This window comes from Hemicordylus capensis, chromosome 5 (genome assembly GCF_027244095.1).
Source record: "Hemicordylus capensis ecotype Gifberg chromosome 5, rHemCap1.1.pri, whole genome shotgun sequence".
NCBI lineage: Eukaryota > Metazoa > Chordata > Lepidosauria > Squamata > Cordylidae > Hemicordylus > Hemicordylus capensis.
Genome location: NC_069661.1, coordinates 123,024,771 through 123,040,130, shown reverse-complemented (window position 1 = coordinate 123,040,130; position 15,360 = coordinate 123,024,771). Strand labels below are relative to the sequence as shown.

Genomic DNA, 15,360 nt, shown 5'->3' with positions numbered 1-15,360 from the left:
CTGCTTTCTTTGCTTTTAAGACAAAACTATTAAACTGTGGAAAGTTACTGAACGAGATAAGAGACCCGAAGGATATAATTTAAAAGATGAAGAGGGAAAGCTTAAAGATCTTTCTACAGTGACCTCACTTCAGGTGAGTGGTTGGAGAGTTATTTTCTCTGCTCAGATTATTATTCACTATGTTCCTTTACTCTTTCTGCTGCCTAGCTTCAAACAAAAGAAGCACAAAAGCATGTGAATTTTTGTGCTATTTTTGGTATATTTATTTAGCATGTTTATATGCATAGATTTAATCCCATTTTACCTCACAACAACCCCTATGAGATAAATTATTCTGAGCAAGAGTGATTGACCTTCATGTTTGAGTAGAGATTTGAACAGATCTCTTTAGTCTAAGTGGGGCCAGTCCTAGGATTAATAGTGTCCTGGGCAAAGTGCCTTTGGTGCCCTGTATGGTTAGTTTTTTTATACCTCCCTAGCTCATTGCAGGTAGTACACTCAAGAAACAGAGAGCCATCCAAGCTCAGTTTGGTACCCTCTTAAGGAGTCACTCTGGACAACCACCTGGAGGCTTTACAATCAGAGCTTTTATTTTGAATCCACTCCGGACTGGAGTGTGCCAGTCCATGTATTAGCTGGATTTACCCTGAAGTCCCCATGGGCTATCAGGGACCAGGACAGACAGGACTTTGGTTTTCCCTGAATGGAGGCTGCGCATTCTGGCTAAGCCCAAAGTATGTCCAGCTTTTAAAAATCCTCTAATTTCAGAGGCTTTTGGCGGGGTGGAGTGGGGGGAACTGGGGCTTCTATTATGCCCCACAGTTTCTCTGTTATGTGTGGGGTGGTAAAATGGTGTTTTTCAAAACTCAGTGAAGGGGCACTTGGCAGCTGTTTTGGATATAGTCTGCTCTAAGTGATTTGCAGTTGCAAGCGCTGGTGTGGGTGTTGTTGCAGATTGGTGATGCTCTGTAGAGGGAGTACAGAAGGGGAGGGGGAGGAGAAATTCCTGAGTTAAACACAAGCAAAAACTGCAAAATACGTATCTTCCTTTGTTTTACATAGGCTCTAGATATGCAGAATGGATGTAACCTGAGCCCTTTTTTGTCTAAGCTGATTCTGTTAGGGGTGTGTGTGTGTGGCCGGGGAGCGGGGGGGACGGGACATCAGGTGATGAAGGCAGTCACTCACAAAGGCAAGGGTTAAGCATCCTGCTGTTTGATCCAGCTTGGCAACTCATCATGCCGTCCTTCCGCTCTTAGCTGTCAAACTAAAAAAAGACATACACATCCTCTTGCCTCTTCCTCTGTGGTGTGATTTGTGATTGGTTGGAGGAAAAACCCAGAGCAAGTAGATGGGAACGCACAGGAAAAAGATCTGCCAGGGAGTGCTGGGAGGAGCCGACAGCTATGTGAACTGTCAATTTAATCCCTCGAATTAAACATCTTGCGAATCTGCTGCGAAACAGATTCACTCTTCAGATATCCTGGGGCATTAAGCCATGTGTGAATAACTCCCTGGCTCACCCACCCCTAAGGTTGGCCATAAGTCTAAGCCAAACACTCCTATACTCTTTTTACTACAGTATAATGATTCACATGGTGTTTTTATTCCTGGAACAGCTTCTGAAATTATCCTAAATTCATTTATAATGTATAAAATATGCACGTGCAGGCATAGCACTCTTTAATTAGCAGCCTAATTAAAGAATTGATTTATTTCTAATTAATAGAAATAATGTTTTAGAGACTTTCCCAGATGTTTAGTGAGTTTGGGCCTATTTATATGACAATTTTTGCACTATGAGCCAATATTTAGGCATCTTCCTGTGGTTGATATCCATTGGATTAGTTCTGAAAAATTGATTCAAATATAGTGATGGAGTGAGTCCTCCAAACAGCTTTTCTTGGACACTGGATTTCAAGGATTCACTCTTTTAAAATTCATTCAGGAGCCCCAGCTGACCTGAAATGGATTTATCTTTCCCCCATGCTCCTCCTTGAAATCATCCTTACTGCTTCAGTGGTGGATTAACGGAGAGGCAGAGTAGGCATTTGCCTACAGCGGGAAAATTTGAGGAGCAGCAAATTTTGCCCCTCCTCAAATTTTACCAGCCTTCTCTGTGGGTAGTGGCAGCTGCAGCAAGGGTGGAGTGGGCGAGGAGAAAGTCCCCTCCTTTTACCATGGGAAGGGGGAGCCTTTGTTTAAGGTAAAAGGGCGGCAAAAAGCTTAATCTGCCCCTGACTGCCTTCTTCCCTTTCCCAAACCTATCTTGGTGAGATGGTTTGTTAGGCCTTACATGTTGCTTCAAGAAATATGTTGCAAGGAACTACATTTTGGATGGTTCCCAGTGGCTCTGGATACTGCTGTGCATACTTGCAGCAGTGTCGAGAACCAAATGGAGTCCTTATCATGTTGTTTGACACAGGGATGCTGTTGAAAATGGTGCCCCATGTTGAATAATATTCCTTCCCCTCTTCCCCTGCCCTTATCAGAAGCAGCCAATGATATGGAGGAAGAGTAAGGAAACTTATGAGATCAATTAGTGGGGTGAGTGTTACACATTGTATGGAAGAGAGGGAGAATTTGATAATGGTCTCCTATTTTCAGCAGAAAAATATATATGGGGGAAATACAGTTGACATTAAGAAACATATGCATGATCATATTTGGTATTAATATTTTCAAATGTCCCTATATTATATACTATTCGACTGGAATTAGAACTTGGTTTCGAACAGATATTAAAGTGACAGCAGTAGAACTATGGTTAAGTGTATAAGATGTGTTCTTAATTCCAAGATCTATGCAAAATGTGTGTGTGTGTGTGTGTGTGTGTGTGTGTGTGTATTTCTATATAAAAAATTATTTTTCATTTTCTCTTACCTAGGTGCCTGTACTCAAACCCATGGACTTGATGGTAGAAGTCAGCCCCAGGAGAATTTTTGCTAATGGCCACACCTATCATGTCAACTCCATTTCTGTCAACAGTGACTGTGAGACATACATGTCAGCCGATGATCTCAGGATTAACCTGTGGCACTTAGCAATTACAGATCGGAGCTTCAGTATCCTTTCCCATGGTTGTTTGTACCATTCAGCGGCAATGTATGAAATCACATTGTTTCAGTTCATATTATTAGTGTGATTCCCTTCTCTTCAGTCTCTGGATGTTTTGTAACAAATAAGACCTAATTTTACTTTGCTGAACTGTGGGCCAAACAATATGTGGCTCTAAAAGCATCAATATACTTCCATATTTCATTTTTTATTTCTTAAAATATAGCAGCTGCAAGGAGGCCCCAATCTGGATTGGGTCTGCAGCATGAGGGACAGTGGTCAACAGTGGTTAACTCTTCTCTTTGCACCACAGTACCGATTTTTAAAAATACCCTCTCTTCAAGAAACTGTTATTTGGTCCAAGATGGAAGTGGATATTAGCATCTTCTCTTTAATGGCAAATAGCAGGTGGGGGAACATTTTTTGTTGGGACAGCAATGTGAGGGAAAAGGGTTAAATCTCACTTCCTCCACACTGCAGACAGGAAATCTGACAGTTCTAACAGCAGGAAGGAACCTGTCCACATGGATACTTATTACCAACTGGTGCTACTTGAAATCTTTCTAGTCATCTGCATGTAAAAATCTTTATCTTCATCTCCAAACAATTTTTAGGCTGTTTCTTTGAAGGTAATCCCCACTCTTGCTTGTGTATACTATGATGTGTTGTTATATAGTCATGTGACCCACAAACTAGGAAGGCTCTACTTTACTAAAATCCTAACCTTGCAGGTCTTTAGCCAACCCATATAATGTAGGATTTTTTGGTGCTAAGACCCAGCTTTTGAACTGAGGTTGCTAAAAATCCAGCCTCTACCATGGGTCCAGAGCAAGCTAACTTGTTAGTAGTTCTGGTATGTAAAATTCTTGAATGGGTTTACATATGCATACTCCTCACTTAATGACTGCGGTATCACTTAGATGTTCGAAATGCACCATCACAGATCAAACACCACAGAGAAAACTCCAGTCACCTTGGACACAATACTTTTTAATGAAGTAAATTCACATCTATTTGTTTATTTAACACAGTTTTATACTGTCCCATGCGCACGTCACTGGGCAGTTCACAATCTATAGACACAACAATTAAAACATTAACAAAATTAAAACAGTTTAATTATGTTAAACCATCTATAGCTGTGAGTCATCAAATGTTAAGAAGTCAAGCTATGCCAATACATGCACAACTAGGAATACAAAGGATACGCATAGCATGGAGCCAGTACTCTATTAAATCAATGATCCCTAAATTCTCTAATCAAGCAAAGAAATACACAACTAAGTAAAGGGAACTAAAACTAACAAAAGGTTATAGCAGTGGTATTAATCAATCGCTCTACTGAGGGTAGAACCCAGGAAAGCATAGAGTAACCCTGGTCCATCACAATAACTATCTATCAAATTTGTACACCACCCCAAACTTTAATCTCTGGGCGGTTAACAATAGCATAAAACAAGTTAAAAACATATACAAAAAACTTAAAACAATTAAGCAATTTAAAAATAAACCAGAGATTAAAACCTAAAAAATTAGGAAGCTGAGAAAGCTTTGGCAAAAAGATGGGTTTTCAGGTGTTTTTTGAAAATTACCAGAGATGGGGAGGATCGTATGTCAGCAGGGAGCGCATTCCACAATCTCGAGGCAGCAACCGAGAAGGCCTGTCTCTGTGTAGCCACCAAATGAGTTGGCAGTAACTGGAGACGGACCTCCTCAGATGACCTCAATGGGCGGTGGGGCTTGTATTGAAGAAGACGCTCCATTAAATATCCAGGGTCTAAACCGTTTAGGGCTTTATAACTAGCATGTTGTATTTTGTCCGGAAACCTATTGGCAGCCAGTGTAGCTCCATTAGTAAAGGAGTAATGTAGTCTCTCCGAGGTGACCCAGAGACCAACCTGATTGCCGCATTCTGAACCAACTGAAGTTTCCGGCAGCCCCATGTGGAGCGCATTACAGAAGTCAAGTCTGTAGGTCACCAACAGATGGACCACTGTTTTGAGGTCATTGATTTCAAGAAACGGGCACAGCTGGCATATCAGCCGGAGCTGAAAGAAAGCACCCCTGGCCACCGCCTCAACCTGAGAAACCAGGAAGAGGTGTGAATCCAGAAGTACTCCCAGTACCTGTTCCTTTTGGGGAAGCGTGACCCCATCTAAAACAGGTAGATCAAAATCATCTAGCGAGTTCTGACCCCACACAATAAGTACCTCCGTCTTATCTGGATTCAGCTTCAGTTTATTCTCCCTCATCCAGCCCATTACTGCTTCCAGACAGACATTTAGGGAGGATATGCCAGCTCCTGAAGAAGTTGACATGGAGAAGTAGATCTGGGTGTCATCAGCATACTGGTAACACCTAGCTCCAAATCCCCTGATGATCTCTCCCAGCGGTTTCATGTAGATGTTAAAAAGCATTGGAGAAAGTACGGAGCCTTGAGGGACACCATACTTAAGCTCAGATTTTGAAGAGCAAAAATCTCCAATCGACACCATCTGGAATCTATCTGAGAGGTATGAGTGGAACCACTGTAAAACAGTGCCTCCCATCCCCAACACCCTCAAACGTTCCAGGAGGATACTATGGTCGATAGTATTGAGAGCTGCCGAGAGATCCAAAAGGACCAACAGAGTCACACTTCCTCTGTCAATTCCCCGTTGGAGATCATCCATCAGGCCGACCAAGGCAGTCTCCACCCCATAGCCCTCCCAAAAACCAGTTTGAAATGGGTCTAGATAATGTTTCCTCCAAGACTGCTTGGAGCTGAGAGGCCACCACCCTCTCAATTACCTTGCCCAGCCATGGGAGGTTGGAAACAGGCCTATAATTGCTCAACCCCAAGGTATCTAATGCAGACTTCTTTAGAAGAGGTCTAATGATTGCCTCCTTAAGACAAGGAGGCATCCTGCCCTCCCTCAGAGAAGCATTTATGATCTCCACCAGGCTGTTTATAACAACCTCCCTGCTAGATCAAACAAGCCATGTTGGACAAGGGTCAAGAGAACAAGCAGTAGGCCTCACCGATCCAAGCAGCTTGTCCACATCCTCAGGAGTCACAAACTGAAACCGATCCAGTCGAATCACATAAGAGGAGTTGTTGGGCACCTCCAGTTCAGACATCGAATTAATTGTGGAGTCTCCATCTAGGTTGGCCCAACTCAGAGAGATTTTATCTGTGAAAAACTCTTTAAACACATCGCAGAGGGTAACTGATTACTCCAAATTCTGGTTCAAGGGAGGGGGAGTAGAGACAAGTCCCCTCACAACCCTGAACAACTCTGCTGAGCGTGAACTTGCAGAGGCAATACGGGCAGAAAAGAACCACCTCTTTGCTGCATGTATTGCCTAAGCATAGATCTTTAAATGTTCTCTATGTTGCAATCTGTTGGATTTGAGTAGAGTCTTTTTCACTTGCGCTCCAGTCACCTACTTTGCCGCTCCAGCCCCCGAAGCTTTTCCATATACCAAGGGGCCAATTTTGAAGCGGGTCTGAGGGGACGCTTAGAAGCAATCATGTCTACTGTTCTGGTGAGCAAGTTGTTCCAATTCTCAACCAGGGCATCAACAGGATCACTGGCAAAGCCAACAATGAATCCCTCCAAGGCTTCTTGGAATCTTATTGGATCCAATAACCTCTTGGGGTGGACCATTCTAATAGACCCCTTGCCCCTGCAGAGGTGGGAAGTGGTTGGAAGTCCAACTTCCCTAATAAGCTTCCCTAATTTTTTTTATATTATTATAACATATACTAGCCGACCCTGCACAGAGCATCTGTGCGGCGCTTTGGGGCCGGCTGCTTCCCCCTCCCTCTTCCTCCTGCCCCAGTCTCTCCTCTCTTCCCCTTCCCTCTACCCCGTGTTCTCCAACCCTCCTCTCCTCCCATTCCTCCCACCACACAGAGCATTGGTGGGCGGCCAAACAGCCCTGCCGCCGCCATTTTTCCTCCCTCCCGTCCGCCTGCCACAGCTTTTCTCTCCCCCCACTCCGCCCACTGGCCGCTGCTTTTCTCTTGCCCACCTACCCGCTGCCGCCTTTCTCTCCCCCCTGCCCGCCGCCACTTTTCTCTTGCCTGCCCGCTGCCGCTTTTCTCTCCCCCCTCGTCTGCATGCCGGCCGGCTGACTGGCCAGCCACCGCCAGCACTTTCTTGCCCCTCTCCTCCTCACTCCGCCGGAACTCTCGCAGTGTATCGCGAGAGTTCCGCCGCCAAATACTGGACACGCGCCGGCTGAGATAATTAATTATATATATTATGTGTGGGAATAGGATATTACTTCTTCAAACAAGGATGGTCCTTTAAGAATTGAATCACCTCAAATCTAGCAAAGAGAAAGATAAGAGCAAAGTTTGAGTTCTCTTGAGAAACATTATTTGACAGCAAGTAGGTCATTACATTTCTACCATCAGCCTTGCAGCACTAAGATTCAGAAGTCTTGCTTTAGTATGTATGTATGTATTTATTATTTACTAATGCCCCCTTAGTAAACATTAAGGTAGCAATTGGTACAAACATTTGGGACACATCAAGTTACACTTATGCTGCATATTTGTGCATTTCATTTATCATTGCTGTAGTAATGCAAAAATTGACCAGCATGAAGTTTGTCTAGCCCTTGGGAAAGTCTGAGGTCCGTAGTTAGTTCAATGTCCACTTTTAAGAAAATGATGGCAGACATGTAGACTAAATATGGAGTGCAGGCAACCAGACCTGGAGGCTTTTGCTAAATGCACTTACAAATAATGGTTTCTTTCACTGCCTTTTAATACAAAGATGGTGTGAGAGAGGCAGAACTGAGGTGCTACATCTATGAGGGCTGCTTGCATGACATGCATGTAAATAATTTACCTTGAAATCCATTAGTAAGAAAGTACATTGGCTTCTGAGTCATGATCTGGCAGGTGTTTAGTCTGCCTGAGACAGTTTTATCAAATGAATTGTGTTTCTTTTAGGCAAGTGACCCAATACTCTAGTGATACAAAACCTCAATAGAATTGTTTAGATGTTAGACTCTCAAGCTTTACTTGAGCATTTTAAAGAAATTGTACATAAAATTTATGTGGGTGTATGCATGACTGGGTGTATGTGTAATATCTCAACACTTAAGAGTTCTGTATGAAACAAAGGCCCATCTAGGATGATATTCTCCTGTTTCCCACAGTGGCTAGCCAGATGCTTTTTGGGAGCCCAGTAAGTAGGTCATGAAAGCAAAAGCCCTCCACTGCTGTTTCTGCCCTTAGCAACTGATATTTAGATGTATTTAGATGCTGATGAACCTGGAGGATCCATTTGAAGCTGGTGTATCATTTTATGTACACACACTTTTTGACAGAAGTTCCCAAAGCATTTTACATAGAAAAAGCAATAATAAATTAATAAGATGGATCTCTGTCCCCAAAGGGCTGACAGATTCTATTCTATTCTATTCTATTCTATTCTATTCTATTCTATTCTATGTAGTAGAAACAATATGCACGATACTTTACAGAGTATGGGAATGGATATAGGGTTTTGCACTTTTAATTCTTTATGAAGTGCCATGTAAAACAAAATACAAAAAAGCAAGAATAGTTTGAATGGGGGTTTTATACTTTATTTACACTTTTACTACAGAAAGAGAGTAAGTCCAGATACTTTTAGGAAAAAAGACCTTGATGTCTAGTATCTAGTAAACATGTGCATACCATGAACATGAACATCCTGTCCTTCTCCCACATGCTGGGATACACTTTTATTTAGATCAAATGGGGTTTTTGCCTGCCACACCTCTCCTTTACGTACACTGCAAATACTCGCTTAAGCTAGTAGGGTGTGTAGAGTGGTGGAGAGTCAGACAACTCTCACCCCCATGAGATTCATGAATGGTTCCCTGAGGAGGTGGAGGAGGAACTTTGCGCTCACAGCATGCATCGGTCCTCACTGCGTATGGTCCAGCCAACAAATGAAGCATCATGCAAACTAGCCCAAAGTCCACCTTTTCTTTGAAGCCTTTGGCAACCCTTAATCCCATTGCTTTGCAGTAACTAAGCCTAGGTATGGGTACTTGAAATGAAGACACATTCCCCCCCCCATCCATGCTTCCATTCCTCTCCACTTTCCTATGTTGTCAGCCTTGTGTCCCCTCCCCGCCCCCCGATTGTAAGTCCCTTCAGACAGGACCTGTCCTTTCATTCTTTGAATAGCGCCATATACCTAGACGGAACTATGTCAAAATTCATAATATCCCTTCTGGCCATTTCTATAACCAACTGTATTAAGGGATGTTCATTTATTGGCTGACATGCTGCACAGCTTAATATGGGTGGTTCAGAACTACCCACATCATGGCAGGTGTCTAAAGAAACACACCCACAGTGTTGTGCATCAGAGCTTTTCCGCTACTACTTAGCCTTGTGCAGTCAAAAGTCATGACTCTGCTTGCATTATTCCCAATGCAAGTAGTGTCACAACATACCACTGCACAAGGCTAAGTAGTACCAGAAGAGTCCTGTTGTATAGCACCATGGATGTGTGTTTTAAGTAGTATAGAGACATACCTGCTGTCAAACGCCATGTCCTTTTTTTTACAAACAAATGCACGTGGCTGGAGGATGATGTCATAGTGACATCACGGCGGCGGGGCTTGCAACTGTCAAAATGTGCTGCCATCACCGGAAATACGTCACCGGATATGCGTCAGCGGAAATACGTCAGCAGAAAGGGCCAGAGGAGACCCCCACGTGGCCAGAAAGGGTCAGAAGTAGGGGTACGCCCTCATCCCGGAAGTTTAGCCCCACCTTCCACTCCTACCCCCCCCCGAATATGTCCAGACATGCCCCGAAGGTGGGCATGTGACCCCTCTATGAACATGCCTACCCATCCTGGACCAATGTTTCAGGCCCCGGAAAGGTCCGCGTGCGCAGGTGTGATAATGGTTGGGCGGCCATTTTGTGTAACTTTATTGACCGAATCGGGGTCAAGTGATCCCTCTACGAACACGCTTGGCCGTCCTGATTCTGTAGGAATAGACAGTGTCTCTCTGAGCCACTTTGTTTTTGCAGACTCACTGTTTGTGCGATCATGGGTTCCCCAGAGAGATCCTTGGAGGTTATTGTACAAGAAACAGTTGTAAAGCCTAGCCTGAGAAAGCGGTATATTAGCACAAGTTCTGATTATGAGAAGTTTCCACCAAAGTCCACTAACTTCCTTTCTTCTCACAAATACGCACATGCACACTTTTTAATAGCAAGACTTTTCTCTCTCTGTCTCACAATATAAACATTTCTGGGATATATATCCTTTGGTTGAAAACCTAAGCACACAACGGTTACCTGGGAGTAAGCCCGCCCCCCACGGGTTCATTAAGGCTTTGACTTAGAAACTGTATAGAATGGTTGCAATCTGGACTGCTATGATTTAAACCACTTCACAGAACTTAATTTTAATGATTTAAATCTCAATATAACCCAGGATTTTGTAGTAAAAGTAAATTCTTGTTGTCTAATATAAACTTGGTACGTATTCAAAGATCATAATGCTGTTTCATTTGGGCAACCAGACCTTGCATTTCTTTGTTGCACTGTTTGCATTTTTGCACACATGTCTGACTTACCCACATGTACAGAAACCTCATTAAAATATTCCCAAGTGAGGTCTCTTTTAAGCGTGCAACCCTGATAGGTGTTTCCCCTTCTAAAATGGAGGATACACTTGGAAAAGCTTTCCTCCATGTTCCTGTTGCTTGCCCAGATCTATTCCAACCTCCACAGATCCTCTAGTCATCCCTTGGCCTTCTTTATCCCGATTCAGACACTATTCTGTGGAGGTGTACACAAGTTGGTGTGAATTACTGTACCTGGGTTCATTTTAAAATTCAAACTGGGATACAGGCCCTTCAAGTGCATGGTACAGATAGGAAGCATAATGCTGTACCTGTGTAACATTTGAATGACTGTACGTGTGCAGTCATCCTCCAGCCACGTGCATTGGTTTGTAAACAAAAGCACATGGCTTTTGACAGCAGGTATGTCTCTATACTACTGTTTTATGTAGTGGCACAGGTGGTTCTGAATCACCCATGTTATGCTGCGTAGCATGTCAGCCATTATCTTTTCTTCCAAAGGGGCCACTGTTTAAAACTGTTGCAGCACATACCCTTCTGTCATCTTAAAGTCACAATGAATCTGTTAATCTTTCAGGTACTATAAGACTCTGTTGTTTTTATTGTCTCTTGGGGATTTTTTTCTCTTTTCCACCACTTGAACATGTACTGTTGCAGTCAGTGTGAGAGTTGTTGAAGTCTCTCATTATTACAGTTTCTTCTTGAAAAGCTCATGGTTTCTTTTCTGAGTTCACCCTCCAAGTTTTGGTTAAAGAGGAAATAGTATACTCCCAGTACTAAATTTTAAACTGCTAATGGAACTGCCCTGGGGTGTTTGGTCAGCACCCCAGTGTTCTGGCTTTGTGGGGAACCTAGCTCTGAAAGGGGGTCAGTTCCACATCAGCTTTAATTTGTGCAAACGTTTGGACTCAAGAAATGACTGGACAGAGACACGGTTATAGTTTCAAAATAAAAAGAAGATATGTGTTTTGTAGGAGGGGGTACAGAAAAGAGAATCATGTGGTTAGAGCAATATAACTATTAAAAATACATTTAACTACAATGAGGCGTTTAAACTTATATTCTAATTGTGTAAGACTCCAGGCAGGCAAGAGAAAGAGGCTTTTAGAGAAGGAGGGGGTTGGATTTAAGAAAGGGGGAGAGAGGGCCCAGTTGCAGGGCAAACATTCACCTTCATCTGATATGGATGACAGGACCTCAGGACTCTGGGGAGGGCTGCAGAGTCTCATTCCTCTGCGACAGCGTAGTTGAAAGCAGGAGGGTTGCAGAGATTAGTAAGGGAGAGGTGCCCACGGGAAGAGAGTACCTCCATAGGGCCAGCTTCCTATGGCTGCTAGGCAAGCTGGATGGATCGGCAGAAGGACTGCTCCAGAGGGTGGCACGAAAAACTGGACACTCCTGGTTGTGATGGCAGGTGGAGAGCAGACTGCTCAAGCTGCTAGTAATTTCAAGCTCTTTGTAGGTTGCAAGAGAGCAGAAGGAGTGTTCAGTAGAGTCCCAAGAATAGCATACGATGGAGTATACAAGGAAGCACTGGGTGGAGTCCTGAATGAGAGGCACAGGGGAGCACTTGTTGGAGTCCCAGGTAGAAGACCCATGGGAGCACACTGGTTGATGGAAGTGGGGATATTTACAGTATATCCCAGTCCCTAGCCTGGGGCAGGATTCCTTCTACCCTTGCTGTCTGGTTAGGAGTGTTAGGATATACCTGCACAGAATGCATTGTGTCTGATCACTCTTTTCTGCGTGTAGCAAGCCAAGGCTGATTGTTATGAACAAGAAGAGTATGTAGGCACACGAAAGAGTATCTGAGCCTGGACAGACTCTCCAGTAATCCAGTAACTAATTTCAACAGATACACCTCGAGGTCCACATCACTGACTCATCCTCTCTTGTGATGGGGAGACCATTGCGTTGGCTACCTTATCTACCTCTTTCCTGCTTGGCTTAATTGGCTCGCTAGAGGATGAGGGAAGTTAGGGCAGTTCACTCTGAGTTTGGAATGGCCTTGAATGCAAGTTAACTCACTGTAGTTAACTCTGGGGTCTGCTTAGATGGGTCTCCCACACAGGGAGAGAGCATGCATCTAATCTCTATTCCAATTTGCTTTGTTTGTAGCCAAATCTAGGGGCAACTAGCCCATTACCAACTAAGTAACCTGTCCCCAAATGTATAATTAACTGAGAGCTCATGCTGTGGTGAAGCTCCAGAGCATACCAAGAGTGCAACCTTCAAGCCTGGAGATATAACTGCAAACAGGGAGGCTCCTGGGAGCTGGGCAGAAAAGCACAGATAGCAACAAAGCGCAGCCAAAATGCTCTCCCTCATTTCTCTATTTCATTTATAGGCAGTGAAATGGAAGGGGGCTTACTGGTGAATTTTCAGGGGTGGAGGTGAGCTGAAACTGTAGTGTTTCTCCTGACAACTACCATACTTTCCCCTCAACATTTTCCTTGCAATGACACTACCTGATAATGTAGCATCACAGAGGAGCATCTGGGAGAATATGGTGGCCTCTGAGAGAAGTGCTGCCACTATCACAATAAAAGGTGGTTGTGAAAGGTTAAGATGCGACAATCAGGTAGGCTGATTTCATTCCCTTTCACTTCTGACCCTCTCCAAAATTGTGACCCTCTCCAAGTATTCTTGGAGCATTTTTGTGCCCAATTCACTTTGGGGCTTGGTACTTCCAGCCACAGCAATTCCATGGAGGAGTTTGTTCTACTTAAAGTTTCATGCCTTCCATGCCCTTTTTGACATACAGAGCGACACCATCCCTAATTTGTCCTTCCCTGCCCTTTCCATAGAGTTTATATACAATGATAACTGTATCAGACTGATTCTGTTCATTCCACCAGGATTCTGATTTGCCTGCTATATCTCTAGTCCCATTTGCCTATATCTATAGTCTCATTTATGGTTTCTAAGTGAATATGGAGAGACATATCAGAATCTAGGTCCTGCATCTTTGTTTAGAGGGTTCTGGTATTAGCATATAGACCCCTATACATTCATTCTCTCTCTCTCTCTCTCTCTCCTTTGCCATTCACTGCAAATATACTTTTAAGAAAAGAGATGGCACCATCAGTCCTGGGAATAGTATTTGGTTTTGAAGACAGCATACTATTTTAGCAGCATCACAAATAATCATGAATTATTCTCCTCAGTAGAAAAAAGAAGATAAAGTGGTACAGGTCTGACACTTGTTTTCTAAGCACTTTAAGCCACCACTGTGAAATTCAAGCGTTTGCCTGAGGCAAGTAATTTTTTCCTCAGCAAGTGAAAGCACTATTATGTTGCTACTGAACCTTATGGCAGCGGTTATGTAAATAGATGTGGTGGTTCATATCTATGAATTCTGCTTGTATCATGTGTATCTAAGAGTGATAATACACTGACAAAGCATTGGCCAGGTACAGTAATTACTAACTGATGGACTGGCAGTGACACACGTAGCTTGGTTTTATGAAATATTTGCCAGGCAGCTTTAAACCTGTCTTCCACATTTGCAGATTTCCTCAGCATCTGGCTAGAAGGGAAAGTAAATAAATCAAAGGGTGTCTTCTTACTTAACGGTAAACAGTGTAATGGATTTCAGTTGCATGACCGAGAAAGAGTGTGTGCATCCTTAATTATGGATGATATCTACACAAGAGAAAGAAGAACCAGTGTTGCTAATGTTTGTTCAGAAATGGCTTGCCTGTAGCTTAAGCTGTTTGATAATTGATTGTGGAAGTGGGGAATGAGAAAAAGCAACTGCTGGAAACATGCTGATAAGGCTTGCTAAACATCAACTGCCATCTCTGGACTATCTGACCAATATTAATGTCCTTTTAGGAGATATATTTTGATTGCTCATACGACTGTGTAGACCAGAACTCTTGGACTCCCTTTCCTTCCTGGCAATGTGATGCACTCTAGGGGCTGCCATGGCATTGCTATGGTAACACCACCTCTCCCTTTCTGGCACTCTTCTTAACGAGACTACTTGCTTTTCAAAAAGATCAATACAGTTCACAGATATTCCATTTTGAATGAAGAATGCTTTCTTTAATGTCCCAGAAGGGTTGGTTTTATTTAGGAAATCACACAGGTCCTTCTTACAACCTGATGTATTCTAGAGATTGAAGCATAATGTTTGATTTTATCTTATGAGAATTTTAGTTTCTCTGGAAAAAAGATGGGGAGAGAACCCCAGAAGCTGTAATCTCCCCCCATCCAACTCCAGAAATTGCGTGTAAATATTTGATGAGCCCTGAGTACACCTGCAATAACAATTATTATTAACAATTTTCAACAATAAAGCCCCATTTTCAGATATATTGGAAACTGGGAGGGGATTGTTCAAGATATTCAGTTTTGCTTTAAAGGTGGTGCAAAGCCACTGCCTTCTATTGAGATTTTTGGGTAGGTTGCCAGGACTCTAACATCTCAAAGTCTGAGACCCAAAGGTATGGTCTGGTGATAACACAAACCTCAACTCTTGAAAGGCAAAAATCTGGTAAAAGGGCGGAGTTCAGTGATAAAGAGCCAGAGCTAGAGATATGATGGTCTGGGTGGGAAAATGAGTGAAAACAAGGAATCAAATGGTCCTTTCTGCCCATTTCTAGGCAGGATGTGTGTTCCCATTTGTCCATAGCGGAAAATTGAAATTTTTGGTTTAAAAAAACCTGAAAATACCACCTCCTTTTCTCTTTTACACTTTTT

The 15,360-nt window shown here is 43.1% G+C and overlaps 1 protein-coding gene across 5 annotated transcripts in view; it reads left to right on the top strand.

The window, feature by feature from the left end:
- The window catches only part of PPP2R2C (protein phosphatase 2 regulatory subunit Bgamma), a 142,456-nt gene that overhangs the window by 91,646 nt on the left and 35,450 nt on the right, over nt 1-15,360 (top strand). For all 5 annotated transcript variants that reach the window (XM_053255585.1, XM_053255587.1, XM_053255586.1 and 2 more), the window contains 2 exons: nt 21-133; nt 2,888-3,065. In XM_053255585.1, the coding sequence (XP_053111560.1) occupies nt 21-133; nt 2,888-3,065 (291 nt within the window). The remainder of the gene's footprint in view (nt 1-20; nt 134-2,887; nt 3,066-15,360) is intronic.